The sequence below is a fragment of the Lepus europaeus genome, chromosome 5 (genome assembly GCF_033115175.1).
Source record: "Lepus europaeus isolate LE1 chromosome 5, mLepTim1.pri, whole genome shotgun sequence".
Classification (NCBI taxonomy): Eukaryota; Metazoa; Chordata; class Mammalia; order Lagomorpha; family Leporidae; genus Lepus; species Lepus europaeus.
In genome coordinates, this window is record NC_084831.1 from 15,678,202 (window position 1) to 15,699,346 (window position 21,145).

The window sequence follows — 21,145 nt, forward strand, 5'->3', positions numbered from 1 at the left end:
GTGGCCCAGCAGCCCCAGGGCTGGCCGCCGCAGGGCCTCCCTCTCTGTCTCCCTTCACACCGCGCTGCCCACCTGTCTGTGGTCCAGAAAATACATCTCCACGTTGCGTTGTTTGAATTCTTTCAACAGGAAGTTGTGTGAGTGGGGGTGTTTATCCCAGCAGACACAACATTGAGTTCCTGGTTTGAATCTCAGTTCTGGATCCTCACTAGCCCCTGGCCAGGCAGGAGACCCCACAGGCAGGAGCAATGGATCAAATGATTGGGTTCCTGCCACCCATGTGGGAGAGCTGGCTTGCATCCCTGGATGCTGGCTCCAGCCCCAGCCCAGCCTTGGTCATGTGGGCGTATGGGGAATGAACTAGTGAATGAGAGATAGCGCTTTCTCTCTCTCTCTCTCTCTCTCTCTCTCTCTCTCTCTCTCTCTCTCTCTTTCTCCGTGCCTTTCAATTTAAAAAAGTGTGTGGGTGAAGATTTAGTGACACAGTTAAGATGCTCTTGAGGGGCTGGCACTATGGCACAGCAGGTAAAGCTATAGGCTGTGGTGCCAGCATCCCACATGGGCTCTGATTTGAGTTATGGCTGCCCCACTTCTGAACCTGAGCCTGCTAATGCTCCTGGGAAGGCAGAGGAGAGGTCCCCGGGCCCCTGTCACCCACATGAGACCCGGAAGCAGCTCCTGGATCCTGGCTTCCGACCTGCCTAGCCCTGGTCATTTGCAGCCATTCGGGGAGTGAGACAGCAGGTGGACGTCAGCTGTGAGTCCAGCAGCAGGAGTCACCTCTGTGTTGACCTCAGCTCCCTACCCCTCCACGTGGCCTACGAAGCTCCACCCCTCTTTTTTTATGACAAGCTCCACCCTCTAGAACCTGCACCTGCTGTCGCTTCCTCTTGCAGTGTGTTTCAGTCAGGATTTCCCTTGGCTGGATTATTTTTAAAATTATTTTCTGGCCAGTTTGTGGCATAGCAGGTTATGGGACCAACTGAAATTCTAGCATCCAATATCCAAGTGCCGTTATCAGTCTGGGCTGTTCCACATCCAATCCAGCAGCCTGTTTATTTTCTTGGGATTACCATGGATGATATCCCAAGTGCTGGGGTCCCTGCCCAGGAGACCTAGATGGACTCTTGGCTCCTGCCTTTGTCATGGGCCAGTCCCAGACAATGAAGCCATTTTAGGGGTGACCCAGCACGTGGAAGAATTCTCTCTCTGTCTCTGCCTTTCAAATAAACAAAATAAATGTTTCTTAAAAGATCAATTAATTTATTTGAAAGGTAGAGTGGGAAAGAGAGAGAGAGAGATCTTCCATCTTCTGGTTCACTCCCCAAATGGCTGCAACAGCCATGATTAGACTAGGTTGAAGTCAGGAGCCAGGAACTCCTTCCAGGTCTCCCACATGTGTGCAAGGCCCCAACTCTTGGGCTATCCTCAGCTGCCTTCCCAGACGTATTCACAGAACTGGATTGGAAGCAGAGAAGCTGGGCCTTAAGCCACGACTCATATGGGATGCCAGCCTTGCAGGCCGTAACTTAAACTCTGTGGCACAGCACTGGCCCAAATCAAACTTTAAAAAATTTTATTTTCATTTTATTTGAAAAGCAAATAGAGAAGGAGCTGTTGCACTGACTGGTTCATTCCGCAAATGCCGGCTACAGCTGGGACAGAGCCAGACCAAAAGCCCGAGCCAGGAACTCAGTAGGAGTCTGTGGGTAGCAGGGACCCAAGCCCTCCAGCCATGGTCTGCTGGCTGCTAAGGTGTGCGTTAGCAGGAAGCTGGATCAGGAGCAGAGTTGGGCCCACACCCAGGCACTCCCGTTTGGAGCGGGCTTGTTGCAAGTGGCACCTTTACTATGCCAAACACTGCCCTCCCATAGGGGGCTCTACCTCTCCTGTAGGACTCAACCAAATCCTGAACCCCCAGGCCTAGGGCACACTCCCTCGCCTCCCTCTGAATGACCACCCACTCCCACCAGCTCCCATGCTTCCTCTGCTCCACGGCCCCACCCTCATGGGTGCCCACAGCCTTTGCTGATCTCGGTTGATCTGAGGTTGTCTCCCCCCCGGCACCCGGCCTGCAGAAGGAGGAGGCCGGCGCTGTGTCAGCCGCAGCCCCGGAGCAGGGCCTGCTCTGCGTACGGCAGGTGCTCAACCAGAGCTCGTCCTTGAGGTGGACACGAATACCAACCCCGGGTTAGAGCTGGAAAACTGAGCCGCAGAGGAGAGAAGCCGGGTGCCAAGGTCTCAGAGCTGGGAGGTGGCACGGGCAGGCTGGGAATCCAGGCTGAGGGGTTCCAGCTTCCGTGTTCCTTCCCGAAAGAGGTGGCTCGTGCTGACGCCAACTTTGCAATCTGGTGCCCTGTTATCAATCTGCCACCTGGTGTCACCTGTGGAGCCACTTCATTCAGGGGACCCTGGGTCTTTCTGTTGACTCTCAACTCCTCCATCTGTAGGGGGTGGGGGGCTGTGACCTTGGACATGGGAGAGACCTGGTGTTCCACCACCTGTTCTGGGAAGGGGGCCCAGTCCAGCCCCCCTACCTGCTTGTCCTATATTAGAGCCCAGGCTCTCTCTGGTTCCCATAATCTCCAAACTCGCGATGCTCCGGCTGCTGAGCGCCCTCCTGCTTGTGGCCCTTGGTAAGAACCCAGCCCGCGTCTGTGCCCTGTGCTGCCTGGGCCAGGAGCCCTGAGATCTGCTCCCCACCCTGGGTCCCGTGGTCCCCAGCCCCTGTCTCCACAGGAGGGGTCTCAGCTCGTACCTGGCGCACCACAGTGGGGGCTTTAGCTTGGTGCTGGGGAGGAGGGGGAGGGGAAGCAGGGGATGGAGCAGCTCAGGAGGACTGGGAGCAGCACCCAGGGCTGGGGAGGGCGACCTTGGTGGGGGCAGTGAACACAGCCGGGTGGTGAAGAGCCTGGCTCTGTGCTTAGGCTGCGTGGGATGGAATTCCCACTCTGCTGAACGCTCCAGTTCTCCATCACTCTCCCCCCGCCCAGCTCCATGGCCTGTGGCCCAGCCTTTCCTGGTCTCTCTGCTGCATGACATTGGCGCTCAGGGCCACCTCCTCTGAGCAGCCTCCCCTGACTGGCAGTCCTGGTCCAGACGTTTACTGAGTGTTTACTGCGTGCCAGCCAGCATGCTAAGACTTTGTCTTCTATGATCTCATGCAATTTTCATTCCAGCTCCATGCGGTCAGTGCTATTGTCCCCATAATACAGATGTGCAAACTGACCTCCAGAGAAGTAAGGTAGCTCATCCCAGAACGAGGGGCCATGCTGGGTTTGAACCCAGGAAGCCTTATTTCAAAACCTACACTGTTTTTAAAAATTTACATATGTATTTTATTTCAGAGGTGGAGAGAGCCAGACGGACAGATTGACAGATCTCTCCCATCTTCTGGTTCACTCTGCAAATGCCTGACTCTGGCCAGCAGCCAGTGGGTGGCAGGGCCCGAGTCCTTGGGCTGCCACTGCTGCCTGCTGGGGTGCACATGAGCAGGGAGCTGGAATTGGAAACAGCCCAGGCACTGCGATACGGGACATGGGTGTTTCGTGAGGCTCATAACCACAGCACCAAATGCCCTCGCCAAAGCCTGCACTCTGGGTGACAGCAGCCATGACCTTGACAAGGCTCATTGTCACCAGGCACTGCTAGTGACAGCCTCCTGAGTGCTCCCACTGGCGGAGGCTGCCCGGTTTCTCCATCCCGGGACCCCTGCCACGGCGCCAGTGCTCTCTGCTCGCGGGCGCCCTCTGAAGGCGCAGAGGGGGAGCAGCTTTGCGGCACAGCGCTTTCCTACTGGGGACCCTGGGTGGCTGATGTCCCTCCTCTCTCTCCCCTCCAGCCTCGGGCTCTGGTCGCCTTTCCCCCCCCTCCAGCCGCGTGGTCAACGGTGAGGACGCGGTCCCCTACAGCTGGCCCTGGCAGGTAAGAGTGGCGCCAGCGGCTCTGATTCCCACGCCTGGCGCTGGACGCCGGGTTCTGACCACGAGGCCTCCGGTCCTGACCCCGCGGCCCCCTTCCTGTCCCCACTGCAGCTGCCCAGGGCCGGGAGCCCTGGAACTGCCTGCTTCCCACGGAGGTTTTTTCCTAAGACCCTCACTGGGCTGCTTGCAAATTAAAAGCAGGATCTGGGGCCAAGGGAAGGCTGCACTGAGCTGCAGTGAGAGAGGAAGCCAGGCCCTGCGTCAGGGAGGCAGAGTCTGCGGCACTGATTTCCAGAGCCTTGGATCACAGGACAGGGGCCTAAGGTCGGGAGCAGCAGGGATGGAGAGTCTCACCAGGGCCCAGGAGGCGGCACCGAGGGCGAGGGCGAGGGCGGGGTCGGGGCTAGGGTGAGGCTAGCTGTGCTGGGCAGATAGAAATACAGAACCTTTCTTATTTTAAATTTTTTATTTATATGAAAATATTAGGTAAACAGAGAGAGGAAGAGACACAGAGATCATCCTTCCTCTGGTTCACTCCCCAAATGGCCACAATGGCCAGGGCAAGGCCAGCAGGTGCCAGGAGTCAGGAGTTTCTCCCGGATCTCCTATGTGGGTACAGGAGCCCAAGCTCTTGGGATCAGAAGTGGAGCAGCCGGGACAGAAGCCAGCGCCCATATGGGATGCTGGTGTGGCAGGGCAGCTGAACTTACTACGCCACAATGTTGGCTGAGATAGAGAATGTATCCACAGCCCAGGACGTTCCGTGGGGCAGGGTCAGCGGCGTGTTCTGTGAGGGCAGGAGTTTCTTCTGGATCTCCCATGTGGGTGCAGAGGCCCAAGCACTTGTGATCAGATGTGGAGCAGCTGGGAAAGGAACTAGCACCTGTATGGGATGCTGGTGTTGCAGGCAGCAAGCAAGACCGAGAACATTTCCATAGCCCAGAACGTTCCGTGGGCAGGGTCAGCGGCGTGTTCTGTGAGGGGCAGAGAGCGGGTGCCGCAGCCGTGTCGGCCACGTGGTTTCTCCAGCAGGGACTCAGCCCCGCCATCGCAGCAGGAGAGCAGCCAGAGACCTGCACAGCTCCCTGGCTGTGGGCCTGGCCCTCTCAGCGGGTTTCCTTCTGGGTCTGCAGGCCATGGTGATGTTTGAGCAGGACGGGGCCCTCTACTTCATCTGTGGCGGGACCCTCATCGACCCTGACTGGGTTATGACTGCCGGCCACTGCTTCCCGTGAGTTCCCCTGCTGTCCCCTGCCCTGCCCTGGTCCCTGTGGGAGACCCAGGCAGCCTGGGCCACTTGCTGGCTATGGGAAGTGGGCGTCCGGCCCAGACTGACCTCCCTTCCCCTGACAGCTACACGGGGACCTACTGGGTGCTGCTGGGCGAGCACGACATAACTGTCTCCGAGGGACCTGAGCAGTTCATCCTCGCGGAGAAGATCATTGTGCACCCAGACTATGATGACAACGACGCGTCCAAGGGGTGAGTGAGCTCCCAGCTGGGGCCCGGGCTCCTGTGCTCATCCCTCCGTGACCCCCAGCTGCGCCTAGGGGACTCCCAGGCACAGCGAGGGAGGGTGGGCAGCCCGGGCCCAGCCCCCACACACTAGCAGAGCCTTAAACCCTCAGCACCAACCTCCCTCCCTGCAGAGGGGACAGCAGGCCCAGGGAGAGGCAGGAAGCCCCCCATGGCTGCTGGGCTCCGTGGCTCTGCAGCCCAGGACCCCTCGGACACCTGCCCCAAGTCCAAGGTTTCCTGTGGTCAGCACAGGTCCATCCGGCACAGCTGGGGATGAAGGAGGAGCAATGGGGGGAGAGACAGGCCCCGGCAGTCACTCCCTGAGTGGCCTGGGCGTCACTGCCGTACCTGGGCCTCAGTTTCCCCTTGGTCAGAGGGTGACCTGCAGCAGGGCTTCCTGGTGGTGGTGACGAGTGGGGAGGCCCCCCCACTCAGCCTCACCTGTGTGCTCACCTGTGTGTCGGGGTGCTCAGCCTTTTCTGTGAGAGGAGCACGGGAGGGGGCGGAACCCTGGGGAACAGTGCAGGAGGGAGGGGCCGCCGTGATGGAGACCCCCGCCCGTGGGGCTCCTGGGGCCTAGGGAGACCAGGGAGACCCGGGCGGAATGTCTCAAGTGACAGCAGCAGAGCTGTGGTGCCCAAGGTGCGGTCTGAGTAGCAGCAGCACCAGGATCCCCTGGGACCCTGGTAGAACATCAGACCTCAGCCATCTGCCAGACCACAGCCTCAGAAAGCCTCGGGTGAGCTCCAGAATTCTGTGTGATTTTAAAATTTTTATACTAATTTTTTTTGTTTTTTGTTTGTTTTTGGACAGGCAGAGTGGATAGTGAGAGAGAGACAGAGAGAAAGGTCTTCCTTTTTGCCGTTGGTTCACCCTCCAATGGCCACTGCGGCCGGCGCATCTCGCTGATCCAAAACCAGGAGCCAGGTGCTTCTCCTGGTCTCCCATGCGGGTGCAGGGCCCAAAGACCTGGGCCATCCTCCACTGCCTTCCCGGGCCACAGCAGAGAGCTGGACTGGAAGAGGGGCAACCCAGACAGAATCCGGTGCCCCGACCGGGACTCGAACCTGGAGTGTTGGCACCGCTGGCTGAGGATTACCCTATTGAGCTGCGGTGCCAGCCACTCATTTATTTTTATTTACTGGAAAGCAGGGAGGGGAAGAATAGGGTGAAAGAGAGAGAGAATCTTCCATCTACTGGGTCCCCCCACCCCAAGTCCAGCAATACTAAGGCTGAGGCATGCAAAACAGGAGGCTGGAACTCTGTCAGAGTCTCTCAAGTGGGCTGAAATCCAAGCACCTGACCATCACCTGCTAACCCAGGATGCACGTGGGCAGGAGGCTGGAACGGAGCCGAGCCTGGACGGGAACCAGGCGCTGTGTGTGGGTGCAGCTGCTAAAGCCCTGTGCTGAGTGCCGCCCCACACTGTGCTCATAGCCCCCAGGCGTCCTGATGCACCTGCAGTGTGAGGGGCACAGGTGGACACAAGGACAACTATGAAGGCCAAGGGCTGGCGGGGCCAATGGGCCAGGGCTTTCTGGAGTCTGCTCTGCCTTGAGAGTGGATTTTGGGGACAGAGGAGCCCAGGGGGCCCCAGAAGTGAACCCCTGGAGCAAAGGGCAAAGGTGGGACCTGGTGCAGTCAGAGCCCCAGGCTCTGCGTGACTCTTCCCTCCCACAGCAATGACATCGCCCTCCTCAAGCTGTCACACAGCGCCGAGGTGACAGAGGAAGTGCAGCCCGCCTGCCTGGCCCCCCGTGACTACATCCTGCCCCATGGGACGGAATGCTACATCACTGGCTGGGGCACCACCTCCAGTACGTGCTGCCCGGGATGGGGCAGAGAGACAGGGCCTGGGGCCAAGGCCGGTGATACAGAGGTGCACAAAGGACCCAGGGTGGTGGAACTGGAGGGAGGGACGTCCCCACCTGGCCAGGAGGGCTGTGTGTCCGATGTCCCACCTCTGGTAGCCAGGCCTTGCCACCAAGCCCCCACTCATTGCTCTCTGTCCCCACAGCTGGCGGGTCAGTCTCAAGTATTCTACAGCAGGGGCTGCTGCCCGTGGTGGACTACGCACACTGCTCCCAGCCGGACTGGTGGGGCTCCACTGTGAAGGAGATCCATGTGTGTGCTGGGGTGGACGATGTTGCTGGCTGCTTTGTGAGTCAGCCCGCACCTGTCCCAGCCCTGGGGCCCCTCTACCATCTCTGAGGTGGGGGAAGTCAGTGCCCTGCAGACAGCCCTGACCCTGGCCCCGGCCCCAGGCTCACCTGACCTGGGGTGGCCACCATCCCTCCTGGTGCTCAGGCAGCCCCGGCAGCACAGCAGGGGGCACTGGCACCAGGACCTCCCAAGTCACCCACGCTGTGTTCTGAAGGCACCCTGAGCCCCTGTGTTAGAGGCGCCTGTGAGCATCACGTCCACGAGTGACTGTGCACCGGCAGTGGGAGCCAGCGTCTCCCAGGGCTTCCTCTCTGCAGGTGTGGTGCTGAGGTCAGCTCTGTCCCAGCTCATCCCTGGCAGCTCCTGTGGGACAGACCCTGCTCCCGGCACAGAGGAGCCCTGAGACTCAGAGGTCAACACTGAGGGTGTGGTTTGCAGTCCCCAAGTTCAGGATCCATTCCTGACCCTCAGACGTGGCTCAGCCCCCACCTCCTCTCACTGCTGCAGGGTGACTCCGGGGGACCCCTCAACTGCCCCGCAGCAGATGGATCCTGGCATGTGCACGGTGTGGCCAGCTTCGTCTCCTCCCTCGGTTGCAACACTCCCAAGAAGCCCACGGTGTTCACCCGAGTGTCAGCCTTCATTGATTGGATTGAGGAGGTGAGGACTGGGCAGCCGGGAGGACTGCAGGATGGGGGCTGTCCTGAGAGGGCTGGGGCACAGGGGGAGGGGCAAATCCTGGGAGGGGCTGCAGGGGTCCCAGGAGGGCAGTGGGGGCGGGGCCTTGGGGACATTGCAGAGGGCAGGGGGATGAGCTCTGCCCTGTGTGGCCCCAGGAATTCACAGGCTCTGGGAGGAGTTTGCACCTCCTAACTCAGCAAGAGCTTCTCAGGTGTGTGCTCTGGTCTGGTCCTTACTTGTCACAGAGCACAGAGGGCCACGGCGCCCCCTGCTGGGGGAGACGGGAAATGAGCAATAATGGTGAAGGCTGGGAGAGCCAGGGGAAGCTGAGCCCCTTAGTGTCATCTGGGGACGGCTGGTCAGAGAGGGTCAGTGTTGTCCATGGTGACCGCAGTGAGCACCGTATAGACTGGGTCGATGAGCCCCAGGACTGGGGTGGGGCCTTGGTTATGGTTTCATCAGGACCCCACAGGGTGGGTGCTGGGATCACCACTCCCATTAGAGAGGGCGAGTCACTCCCCCAGGGCCACACGGAGGGTGAGTGGGGGCTGGGAGCTGCCCCAGTTCCAGTGACTCCAGAACCTGTGACCCTCACTCCACTCTTCTGTCCCTTCCCTGTCTTTTTTCCAGATCATTTGTAGCGGCCTCAAGTGTTTATGCTGACCCCTCGTCCTGGGTAAAGAATAAAGAGCTCTCTCAAGTCCTAGTGGATCTGTGTCCGTCAGTGACCTCCCCCGGCCGGGTCCTAAACCTGAGAGCTGATTTGTAGACGAGACCAGAGCCCCCTCTCCTGGGAGGACCAGGACCACACGAGGTCCTGGGAGAAGAAGGAGTGTGATGGGGTGACCGACACTCTTGGTGTGCCTGGGGCTGGGGGTTCTCAGACCCAGGACTTCCAGTGTGGAAACTGAGGCAGTCCCAGGAAACAGGGCCGCGTGGGCCACCCCAGGATAGAGCCCCACTAAGCAGTCGTCTCCCCGCAGGAGAGATACAGTCAGACCTGCGAGCACTGAGCCTGCGCCCTCTCGGGAGGCTCGCGGTGGAGAGGGAGGACCAGGGGTGTAGGCCTCCGCTGTCTGGAAGGAGGAGGAGGGCTTGGTCATTCGTTCATTCGCTATCATTCATTCCTGGTTTCCAAGCATGGCTGAAGAGGGAGGACAGGCGGATGCTCCTCTGAAGCGTTGGCTAATAAAAGAGAAGCACGCGAGTCGGAGGCATTCACGAAGCTCTGGCTGCCTGCCCGCCCGTGGAGGTCGGATTGAGCTCTGCTGTGCGGGAGGAGCAACTCCGACCCAGCCCAGTCCCTGAAGCTTCGCTCCTCTGGACCTCCGCAGCCGGAGGCTTGGCCCAGCTGGTCCCGGAGGGGTCCCTGCACCGTGGGCGTGTTCCGTGTTCCCGTCCTCTGAAAGGACGCTCCCTGTGTCTTCTGTCTGCACAGCACAGCTCATTCTACCCCAGGACCACTTGCAGGCTCCGGCCTGGGTGCAGCCCTGCACGCGTTCCTGTACTGCGCGTGTCTCCCCGCCCTCCAGCCAGGGCTGTCCTCAGTTGTCCCACTCCCCTGTGGACAACCAGCCGTGGCCTACAGCTTTTACTGAGCTTTGTGCCTGCATGGAAAAGCCCCTGCTTTCTGGGGGCTCTACCCCGGGTGACCTACTCGTCCCAGAAGCAGAACTGGGGAGTTGATTAGGGCAGTTTACCTGTGGCTGCCGCACCTGGAGGGCACAGCTGCAGCGAGGCCTTCTTCACAGAGCACGGGAGAAGACGGAGGCTTTAAATCACGCCCAGGTGCTGAGGAGCTGGGGGCTGGCGTCTGCTAACAGCATTCCTGTGCTGTTCTCGGGAAGAGCCATGGGGCCACTTGCTGATCGGGCTGACCGCCAGCCAGGCTTGCTGACACCTCAGCGTTATGGCTGCGTGGACCCTGTCTCTAACGGACCAGACAGAAAATGAACAGGTGTAGCCCGAGTCTCTTAACTGCAGTGTGTGTTCTGAAGACGGCACCGGTGAGGCTCGTGCTGGCTTGTATTAGTTACAAGGAGAACAGAAGGGGAGGGCAGTGAACGCACTGCGGTGGGAGAGGCGCCCGCCCGGGGTTGAGTTGCTGCCTGCAGTGCCGACACCAACATGAGCAGAGGCTGGAGTCCCGGCTGCTCTGCTTCTGATCCACTCCAGGACAGTAGCAGAAGTGGCACAACTGGGCCCCTGCCCCCCGAGGGGGAGACCTGGGTGGAGTTCCAGGATCTTTATTGCGGCCACATGGGGGTGAACCAACAGATGGAACATCGCTCTCTCTCTCGCTCTCTCTCTGCTCCGTCTGCCTCCCTCCCTCTCTGTAACTCTCCCTTTCCAATATTAAATCGATCTTTTAAAAAGTGGAGGGTGGGGGAGGGGGTGGGGCAGAGTAAAAGTGTGAATTTTACTTTGAATGCTCTTACATACAAGCGTCTAACCTGAAACCTGCATAATTGGAGCTTCCCTGGGACCCAAAGTGCTGCCTCCCCACTCAGGAACTGTGTTGGAAGATACGTTGGAGGTGCTCCATTAGTGAGACTCTCATTGTACAGAAGGTAAACCAAGGCTGAGAGAGGTGCGAGGTGGGCACACAGGTGGAGGGGGGAGGTGGGAAGGGTATGGCTCTGGTAGGCAGGGGGAGGGCAGGACAGGCAGTCCTGGTTCTGGAGCCAACAGGTAAGGGACCTCTAGGAGCTACAGCGCAGCAGGGGCCGCGTGGACACAGGACGGTCTCCCCCTCCCCAGGGACGGGAGCTCACTCTAGCTCTGGGGAAACCAGCTGTGCGGGGCTCCGCGATGTCCCTCTGAATCCTGCAGACCCCCCTGCTCGGAGCTGGGGGCAGCCCGGTGTGTCTCTCCCCGAGGGTCCCTTCCCCCTCAGGGTGAGATTTAGGGGGGACGCCTCGCTCAGTGCCTTGTGCTTCCTCCTCCTGGCTGTGCCATCGAATGTGCGCCCAGCCTCAGACACACCGGCGTGACAACTTCCGTTCCTGACCATCGGGCTGCAGGGCCCCGTATGACGCATCTAGGATGTCCTAGGATAGAGGCACACAGGGGGAAGGTTCTGCATCCTGGATACATTGTGTGGAATCCCCATGATGGCAAATCCTTGTGGGTGCACCAGGCAGGGCCTACTTGACGGCCGGTGCCCGCTGCCCGTGTGGAGAGCGGAGTGCAGGCAGGACCACCGAGTCCAGGCAGCAGGCGGCCAGCCCTCTCTTCCACGTCCTTTCACTGGAGTGGAGCAGGGCTGGAGGTGCGGCCTCAGGGTGGGTGCTGACTGCCTAGTGAGCATCTCCATCGTCTTCGTTTCTACCCAGTTCACAGTGGGGGAGACTGAGGCTCAGAAGCCAAGAAGCTGCCCAGGCTGTCCCCCGAGCTCCTCAGTGTGGACAGGACTGTGGTGTGAGGATGAGGATGACAAAAAGAGGAACCCCCAGAGCTCGGGGGCAGCGCCGAGGCCCGGAGAGACCCCCGGCCCCTCCCGGGCTGGCCCTGGCCTTGTGCTGGAGTCTGGGCGGGGAGTGGCTCCCAGGTCCCAGGGAGCGCCCCAGGGTGCCATTCCTCTCCTGGGTTCTGCCGAGGCGCTGATCACCATGCCCCTGCCCTCTGCCCGCCCCCTGTGTACCCGTCCACCCACGTGCCCAGCGCTGGCCCTGGGCCGAGTGAGGAGTGGACCAGATTTAGTATTGACTTATTTGAAAGAGTGGCAGGCAGTTAAGATAGTGACAGGGTACAACTGTAGTGTCGAGCAGACACACAGGCGAACCTCGGAGGCTGTGCTGGGCGGGTGGGAGCTGTTCTTTTGGATCTTTTGGGGAGCGGAGGACTTTCTGAGGAGATGAGATCTGCAGGCTGAGAGCCAACAGCTGTAGAGCAAGGGCGGGCAGGGGCTGGTGCTGCGGCGCAGTAGGCTAAGACTGCCTGCAGTGCTGGCATCGCACAAGGGCACACAGATTCAAGTCCCGGCTGCTCCACTGCCGATCCAGCTCTCTGCTATGGCCTGGGAAAGCAGTAGAAGATGGCCCAAGTCCTTGGGCCCCTGCACCCCTGTGGGAGACTGCGAGGAAGCTCCTGGCTCCTGATCAGCGCAGCTTGGCCGTTGCGGCCTACTGGGGAGTGAACCAGCGGATGGAAGACTTCTCTCTCTCTCTGCCTTTGTCTCTGAGTCTCTGTGACTCTTCCTTTCAAATAAACAAACAAATGTTTAAAAAAAAAAAACCAAAGAATAAGAGTGTGAGAGTGCTTCCAAAAATTAATGGAAAGTAGAATGAATTTGAAGTTTATATTGGTGCAAAAAATTTGAAATCCATGCGTTGTTTTTATAACATATTCCTTTGGCCATTTTGAAGACCCCCTCATATATGCAATTGTAATTTTTTGCAACAACAAAATTTTTTTAATTCCACGTTCCATGCACTTTTGACATTTCCAAGCGTTGTGGGCAGAGGACCTGAAGGCAAGACAGAGTCTGGCATGGTTGGGGTTACAAGGAGACACGTAGCTGGAGCCTGGGAGTGACGGGGAGGAGACAGGAGAGAGGCGATGGGACAGCCAGCCGGCTCTTCCAGGGACTTGTCTCAGTCCGTCCTGTGGACACAAAACACCAGCACTGGGCGCCTTATCGCCAACAAATTTACTCCTTATAGTTCTTCGGGCTGGGACGTCCAAGAGCAAGGCACCGGCAGATGTCATGTGCAATCGGTGCCTTCTCACTGCGTCCTCAGTGCAAGGGGCGAGGGAGCTCTTAGGATCCACGCTGGTGGGGGCCTGACCCAGGTCAGCCCTCGTGTCCTAATCACCTTCCCAAAGTCCCGCTTCTGGGCTGAGGATTTCCATATATGGATGTAGGGGAACAGTGACGCTCAGACACAGCAGGAGCCCGTATCATTGGCTGGTGATTGGTAGTTAGAAGGCGAGATGGGGGTAGGAAATCAGAGCAGACGTGGGGCCGGGGGGAAGCCTGGGCCTCCAGGGTTCAGGGCGAGTGTGTGGATAAGGATACAGACTTTGCACAGATACAGGTGTTTATATTCCTAGGACCTTTCATAAGTAAATTCCTACAGGCCCCATCTCCTCAAACTATGCAGGGCATTCTTAGCTCTTCAGTCACTGAGCAAGGAGACCGCGACAGGAGCCAAGCAGCTCTCCCCACAGGAGCTGGGAGCCTGTGAATGCAGTCCCTACGATGTGCGCCTGTGGGGAAAACCTGGAGCAGCTCACTAAACAACGAAATGCTGTCACCTGCTTTTACCACTGAATAATTTTCTTCCTTTAAAAAACATACATGTTTAGAAGAAGCATCAAACAATTTTGGATAATTTGCACACTGTCAGTGATTAGTAGGTAACTGGACGGTAAAATACAATGCATGGAGCTGGCTGAGCAACTTCAGGCCTATTTACCCCACACTGTCCTTCCTAACCTCCGAGAGCTGCGGGGAACTGAGACTTGAGACTGGGGATAAGCCAGACGCTCTTTTTTATTTTATTTTATTTTTATTTGAAAGACAGAGTAACACAGAAAGAGGAGAGAGAGAGAGAGAGAGAGAGAGAGACAGACACTTCCATCCACCGGTTCACTCCCCAAATGACCGCAATGGCCTGAGCTGTCTGATCCAAAGTAGAGAAGAAATCAACACAATTGAATCAAAAAATGCAAAATATCAGCAAAATGAAGAACTAGTTTTTTGAAAAAAAAAAAAAAAAACTGACATACTATTGGCCCAACTAACCAGAAAAAGGAGAGAGAAGACCTAAAGATAGGATTAAGTGTCAAAGGGATCACATCAATAAGACCAGTGTCTGCTAATAATAATTTATAGACTTAAAAAGGAGAGAATGATCCTACATGGGAAGCAGGATACACAGCAGATTCATAAATGGCAAATGCCCTAAACAGCATTCTGGCCTCAGAATCAGCCTTTAAGGCATTCAGATCTGGCTAAAAAGCCCATGAGACTATCTCAGGCATGGAAAGCCAAGACACTGTGGCAGAAAATGACCTAAATGAAAGATCTCTATGAGTGAGATCCCAGCGGAAATAATGGGCCATCAAAGAAGGAGGTACCTTTCTCTGAAGGGAGGAGAGAACTTCCACTTTGATTATGGCCTTGTCTAAATAAGGTCAGAGTTGGTGAACTCAAGAGGCTTCCATAGCCTTGGCAGCTCATGACAAGAGCCTCAGGTGATTACTGATGTCATAAATAAGAGTGTCAATTGTTAAATCAACAACAGGTGTCACTGTGCACTTGCTCCCCATGTAGGATCTCTGTCCTTAATATGTTGTACTATGTGAATTAATGGTAAAACTAGTATTCAAACAGTACTGTATACTTTGTGTGTCTGTGTGGGTGCAATCTGTTGAAATCTTTACATAGTATATACCAAGTTGATCTTTTGTATATAAAGATAATTAAAAATGAATCTTAATGAAGAATAGGATGGGAGAGAGAGTAGCAGATGGGATGGTTTGTGAGTGGGAGGAAGGTTATGGGGGGGAAAGCCTCTATAATTCATATTTATTAAATAAACTTTTATTTATTAAATAAAAGTTTTCTTTAAAAAAAAAAGAACAGAAACACACAGGAATGTGAGGACTTTATTAAAGGATAGAGGTAAGAAGGGTAAACAGGAGATTCCATGCCAGAATCTGAGCGCAGACAGGGGCCATGGGCGGGAGTCTACAGGTCAGATTCGCGCAGAGAAACTCCATCTGTCAAAAGAAAAAAAATTAAAGGACATCAATAGCTAACAGGAGGATGTCTCACAAAATATCAGGCACTCTTGTTAGACTCAATAACTATTGTTATATATTATATATATTATATATATTATGTATACAATTTATAATATATCGCTAATATTATAATATATAATGGTATATAGTTATAATATAATATATTATATATTGTTAATAACTATTATTGTCAGACTGAAATACTCTTAATGTGTGCCAAGTCCTAACCCAGTTACTCTTTTGCCACCAGAGGGCACTGAAGAGCTAACTCTGTGGAAACCATAGAAGAAGTGCATTCAGTACAGCTGACCTGAGGGCTGAGTCTCCAGAGAACCCAGATGTTGGCTGGCTTGCTGATGGCAGCAGTCACGTGAAGGAAGGATCAGGAAGGCAGATTAGGCCATTGTAATCTTACCCCGGTAACAGCAGCTCAGGCATCGCCAAGGAACTTCCACTCAGGAGGTCAACTCATCACAACAGCAAGTTTGCCATTAGGAAAAGGTCAATGAGTTCATACACATCCGGATTCCAAATATGCTTCCCTTGTGTTATGTGCACACGCAGCAATCTGCGGAGAAAGAGGCCTACGGACTGCAAACAATTCCCCCGGTAAGTATGGAAAGGAGGTATTAGCTGTACGACAGGCAGTCCTGCGGTTCTCAGAAATGGCTGTCATTCACTAATGACTGAAGAGCCTCACTGTACTGAGTCTGAGATCGGATGGGCCCAGCAGCGAGGTATACTGAAGATGCCAGTGGCTGGCGGACGTCAGATCATCCGTTTATTCTCCCAATGGACAATTATTAAGGAAATACAAGTACATGACTGCATGCATCTGGGAAGAGGAGCTTTAATGCAGAGTCTCTCAGGTGTTTGGAGGGAAAGGACTACACGCTGTCATAAGAGAAGTAACTTGTTCAGGGCTGGTACTGTGGTGCAGTGGGTTAAAGCCACAGCCTGCAGTGCCGGCATCCCATATGGGTGCTGGTTCAAGTCCTGTCTGCTCCATTTCCAATCCAGCTTTCTGCTATGGCCTAGGAAAGCAGTAGAAGATGGCCCAAGTCCTTGGGCCCCTGCACCCACTGGGAGACCTAGAGGAAGCTCCTGGTTCCTATTCAGATCAGCTCAGCTCTGGCCGTTGCAGCCAATTGGGGAGTGAATCATTGGATGGAAGACCTCTCACTCTCTCTGGCCCTACCTCTCTCTGTAACTCTGTATTTCAAATTAATTTTTTAAAAAAAGAAGTAACTTGTTCTTCTCCTCTTTGTTTGCAAAGTAACCCTGGCAGTCATGTAAGACCACCTCCTTGCTGGCTCCTGTGAAAAGGAGAGGAACATAGCCAGGTGAAGATTGGTGGACTGAATTTACTAACACGCCCCAAGCAAATAATTACCATACCTTCTAGTTTTTATTGAGACTATCACAGGATTGAAACAGAGGAAACTGAGAGGCAATTAAACTCTCAAGACTTTCTGTGCATCCCAAATATTGACCACCCCATTACTGCCATCACCAGGGAATTCTCTCCCCAGGAAGCATCAAAACCCCACCCTGGTGCATTCTAGAGTGTAAAAACGAGCATAAAATTGAAAAAGAAAATCTTCACTGCTGGGCAGGCACGAAGCACATGACCTGCTATGGAGGTGGAGTCTGTGGCCCAGCTTCTGCGGAGGGCAGAGGTCCACATGGGACCCCTGGCAATCACGTGTCCCATGGAGACTGCCATTTGGCAGCCACTTGTTTCACTGAGGACCGCCATATTTGAGGCAGAAGCCCCCTCCCCCCCCCTCCACTATGAGATGTGGAACCTCCCCATGTTAGAGACTGGGGTCTCACTTCCTGGCATGTGGTCTGGTTTCTAGGCCACAGAACCTATTCCACTAGCAAATGAAGACTGATATGTAAGATATTAACAAGGGAAACAGCATAATTCAAAAACTTAACACACAACATTTTCTCCATGTGTAGTCTGTACATAGAATATAAAGCCTTAGGTTACAGTTTGCCCCATAACATAAATTAACCTTGAACACAGGTTATGAACAACCTGGCAACACATATAAACCAGCAAACACTTACCAGCTGACCCTTCTCTTGCCACTGCTCTACCCAAATCTCAATAACTCTAGTAGTTTTTAATGGCCTCTCTCTCTCTCTTCCTCCCTCCCTCCCTCCCTCCATCCCTCCCTCCCTTCCTTCCTATGATATTGATTCTTCCAATCCTTGAACATATAAGATACTTCCATATTTTTGTATTTTCTTCTATTTCTTTCTTTAATGTTTTGTAATGCTCATCATAGAGATCTTCAACATCCTTGGTTAAATTAATTCCAGGTATTTGATTGTTTTTGTAGCTATCATGAATGAGATTGATCTTACAGGTTCTTTCTCAGCCATGACATTGTCTGTGTATACAAAGGCTGCTGGTTTTTGTGTATTGATTTTATATCCTGCTACTTCACCAAACTCTTTTAAGAGTTCCAACAGTCTCTTAGTGGAGTCTTTTGGATCCCCTATATAGAGAGTCACGTCATCTGCAGATAGGGATGGTTTGACTTCCTCTTTCCCAATTCGTATCCCTCTGATTTCATTTTCTTGCCTAATGGCTCTGGCTAAAACTTCCAGGACTGTATTGAATAGTAGTGGTGAGAATGGGCATCCTAGTCTGGCACCAGATCTCAGTGGAAATGCTTCCAACTTTTCCCCATTCAATAGGATGCTGGCCGTGGGTTTGTCATAAATTGCTTTGACTGTGTTGAGGAATGTTCCTTCTGAACACAATTTGCTTAGAATGTTCATCATGAAAGGGTGTTGTATTTTATCAAACACTTTCTCTGCATCTATCGAGATAATCATATGGTTTTTGTTCAGCAGTTTTTCAATGTAATGTATCACATTGATTGATTTGCGAATGTTGAACCATCCCTGCATACCAGGGAGAAATCCCACTTGGTCTGGGTGGATGATCTTTCTGATGTGTTGTTGGGTTCAACTAGCTAGAATGTTTGCATCCGTGTTCATCAGGGAAATTGGTCTGTAATTCTCTTCCTCTGTTGAATCATTTTCAGGTTTAGGAATTAATGTGATGCTGGCTTCATAGAAAGAATTTGGGAGGATTCCCTCCCTTTCAGTTGTTTTGAATAACTTGAGAAGAATTGTAATTATTTCTTCTTTAAATATCCAGTAGAATTCAGCCATGAACCCATCCAGTCCTGGGCTTTTCTTTGTTGGGAGGGCCTTTATTACTGATTCAATTTTGTCTGGGTTATGGATCTGTTTAAACGTTTTCTATATCTTCCTGGCTCCATTTAGGTAGGTTGTGTGTGTCCAGGAATCTACTCATTTCTGCTAGGTTTGCCAGTTTGTTGGCATACAGCTCTTTATAGTAATTTCTGATGATTCTTTTTATTTCTGTGGTGTCTCTTGTTACAGTTCCTGTTTTATCTCTAATTTTTTTGATTTGGGTCTTCTCTCTCCTTTTTCTGGTTAGTTGGGCCAATAGTATGTCAGTTTTGTGTATTTTTTTTTTCAAAAAACTAGTTCTTCATTTTGCTGATATTTTGTATTTTTTGATTCAATTTTGTTGATTTCTTCTCTACTTTGGATCAGACAGCTCAGGCCATTGCGGTCATTTGGGGAGTGAACCGGTGGATGGAAGTCTCTCTCTCTCTCTCTCTCTCTCTCCTCCCCCCCCCCCCCCAGCTATACCTCTCTCTGTAACTCTTTCAAATAAAAATAAAATAAAATAAAAAAGAGCGTCTGGCTTATCCCCAGTCTCAAGTGTCAGTTCCCCGCAGCTCTCGGAGGTTAGGAAGGACAGTGTGGGGTAAATAGGCCTGAAGTTGCTCAGCCAGCTCCATGCATTGTATTTTACCGTCCAGTTACCTACTAATCACTGACAGTGTGCAAATTATCCAAAATTGTTTGATGCTTCTTCTAAACATGTATGTTTTTTAAAGGAAGAAAATTATTCAGTGGTAAAAGCAGGTGACAGCATTTCGTTGTTTAGTGAGCTGCTCCAGGTTTTCCCCACAGGCGCACATCGTAGGGACTGCATTCACAGGCTCCCAGCTCCTGTGGGGAGAGCTGCTTGGCTCCTGTCGCGGTCTCCTTGCTCAGTGACTGAAGAGCTAAGAATGCCCTGCATAGTTTGAGGAGATGGGGCCTGTAGGAATTTACTTATGAAAGGTCCTAGGAATATAAACACCTGTATCTGTGCAAAGTCTGTATCCTTATCCACACACTCGCCCTGAACCCTGGAGGCCCAGGCTTCCCCCCGGCCCCACGTCTGCTCTGATTTCCTACCCCCATCTCGCCTTCTAACTACCAATCACCAGCCAATGATACGGGCTCCTGCTGTGTCTGAGCGTCACTGTTCCCCTACATCCATATATGGAAATCCTCAGCCCAGAAGCGGGACTTTGGGAAGGTGATTAGGACACGAGGGCTGACCTGGGTCAGGCCCCCACCAGCGTGGATCCTAAGAGCTCCCTCGCCCCTTGCACTGAGGACGCAGTGAGAAGGCACCGATTGCACATGACATCTGCCGGTGCCTTGCTCTTGGACGTCCCAGCCCGAAGAACTATAAGGAGTAAATTTGTTGGCGATAAGGCGCCCAGTGCTGGTGTTTTGTGTCCACAGGACGGACTGAGACAAGTCCCTGGAAGAGCCGGCTGGCTGTCCCATCGCCTCTCTCCTGTCTCCTCCCCGTCACTCCCAGGCTCCAGCTACGTGTCTCCTTGTAACCTCACCATGCCAGACTCTGTCTTGCCTTCAGGTCCTCTGCCCACAACGCTTGGAAATGTCAAAAGTGCATGGAACGTGGAATTAAAAAAATTTTTTGTTGCAAAAAATTCAAATTGCATACATGAGGGGGTCTTCAAAATGGCCAGAGGAATATGTTTTAAAAACAATGCATGAATTTCATATTTTTTGCACCAATATAAACTTAAAATTCATTCTACTTTCCATTAATTTTTGGAAGCACTCTCACACTCTTATTCTTTGTTTTTTTTTTTTTTTAAACATTTGTTTGTTTATTTGAAAGGAAGAGTCACAGAGACTCAGAGACAAAGGCAGAGAGAGAGAGAAGTCTTCCATCCGCTGGTTCACTCCCCAGTAGGCCGCAACGGCCAAGCTGCGCTGATCAGGAGCCAGGAGCTTCCTCGCAGTCTCCCACAGGGGTGCAGGGGCCCAAGGACTTGGGCCATCTTCTACTGCTTTCCCAGGCCATAGCAGAGAGCTGGATCGGCAGTGGAGCAGCCGGGACTTGAATCTGTGTGCCCTTGTGCGATGCCAGCACTGCAGGCAGTCTTAGCCTACTGCGCCGCAGCACCAGCCCCTGCCCGCCCTTGCTCTACAGCTGTTGGCTCTCAGCCTGCAGATCTCATCTCCTCAGAAAGTCCTCTGCTCCCCAAAGATCCAAAAGAACAGCTCCCACCCGCTCAGCACAGCCTCTGAGGTTCGCCTGTGTGTCTGCTCGACACTACAGTTGTAACCTATCTTAATTGCCTGCCACTCTTTCAAATAAGTCAACACTAAATCTGGTCCACTCCTCACTCGGCCCAGGGCCAGCGCTGGGCACGTGGGTGGACGGGTACACAGGGGGCGGGCAGAGGGCAGGGGCATGGTGATCAGCGCCTCGGCAGAATCCAGGAGAGCAATGGCACCCTGGGGCACTCACTGGGACCTGGGAGCCACTCCCCGCCCAGACTCCAGCACAAGTCCAGGGCCAGCCCGGGAGGGGCCGGGGGTCTCTCCGGGCCTCGGCGCTGCCCCCGAGCTCTGGGGGTTCCTCTTTTTGTCATCCTCATCCTCACACCTCAGTCCTGTCCACACTGAGGAGCTCGGGGGACAGCCTGGGCAGCTTCTTGGCTTCCGAGCCTCAGTCTCCCCCACTGTGAACTGGGTAGAAACGAAGACGATGGAGATGCTCACTAGGCAGTCAGCACCCGCCCTGAGGCCGCACCTCCAGCCCTGCTCCACTCCAGTGAAAGGACGTGGAAGAGAGGGCTGGCCGCCTGCTGCCTGGACTCGGTGGCCCTGCTGGTGCACTGCGCTCTCCACACGGGGCAGCGGGCACCGGCCGTCAAGTAGGCCCTGCCCGG

The 21,145-nt window shown here is 54.1% G+C and overlaps 1 protein-coding gene across 1 annotated transcript; it reads left to right on the plus strand.

Annotated features, from left to right (window-relative positions):
* The first annotated feature begins 2,596 nt into the window (after nucleotides 1-2,596).
* On the plus strand, nucleotides 2,597-21,134 carry LOC133759029 (chymotrypsin-like elastase family member 3B). The gene is made up of 9 exons (XM_062190043.1): nucleotides 2,597-2,636; nucleotides 3,842-3,924; nucleotides 5,057-5,154; nucleotides 5,277-5,405; nucleotides 7,122-7,258; nucleotides 7,459-7,601; nucleotides 8,112-8,264; nucleotides 20,401-20,507; nucleotides 21,029-21,134. The coding sequence occupies exons 1-9, from the start codon at nucleotides 2,597-2,599 to the stop codon at nucleotides 21,132-21,134; spliced, it is 996 nt and encodes a 331-aa protein (XP_062046027.1).
* Nucleotides 21,135-21,145: the final 11 nt, after the last annotated feature.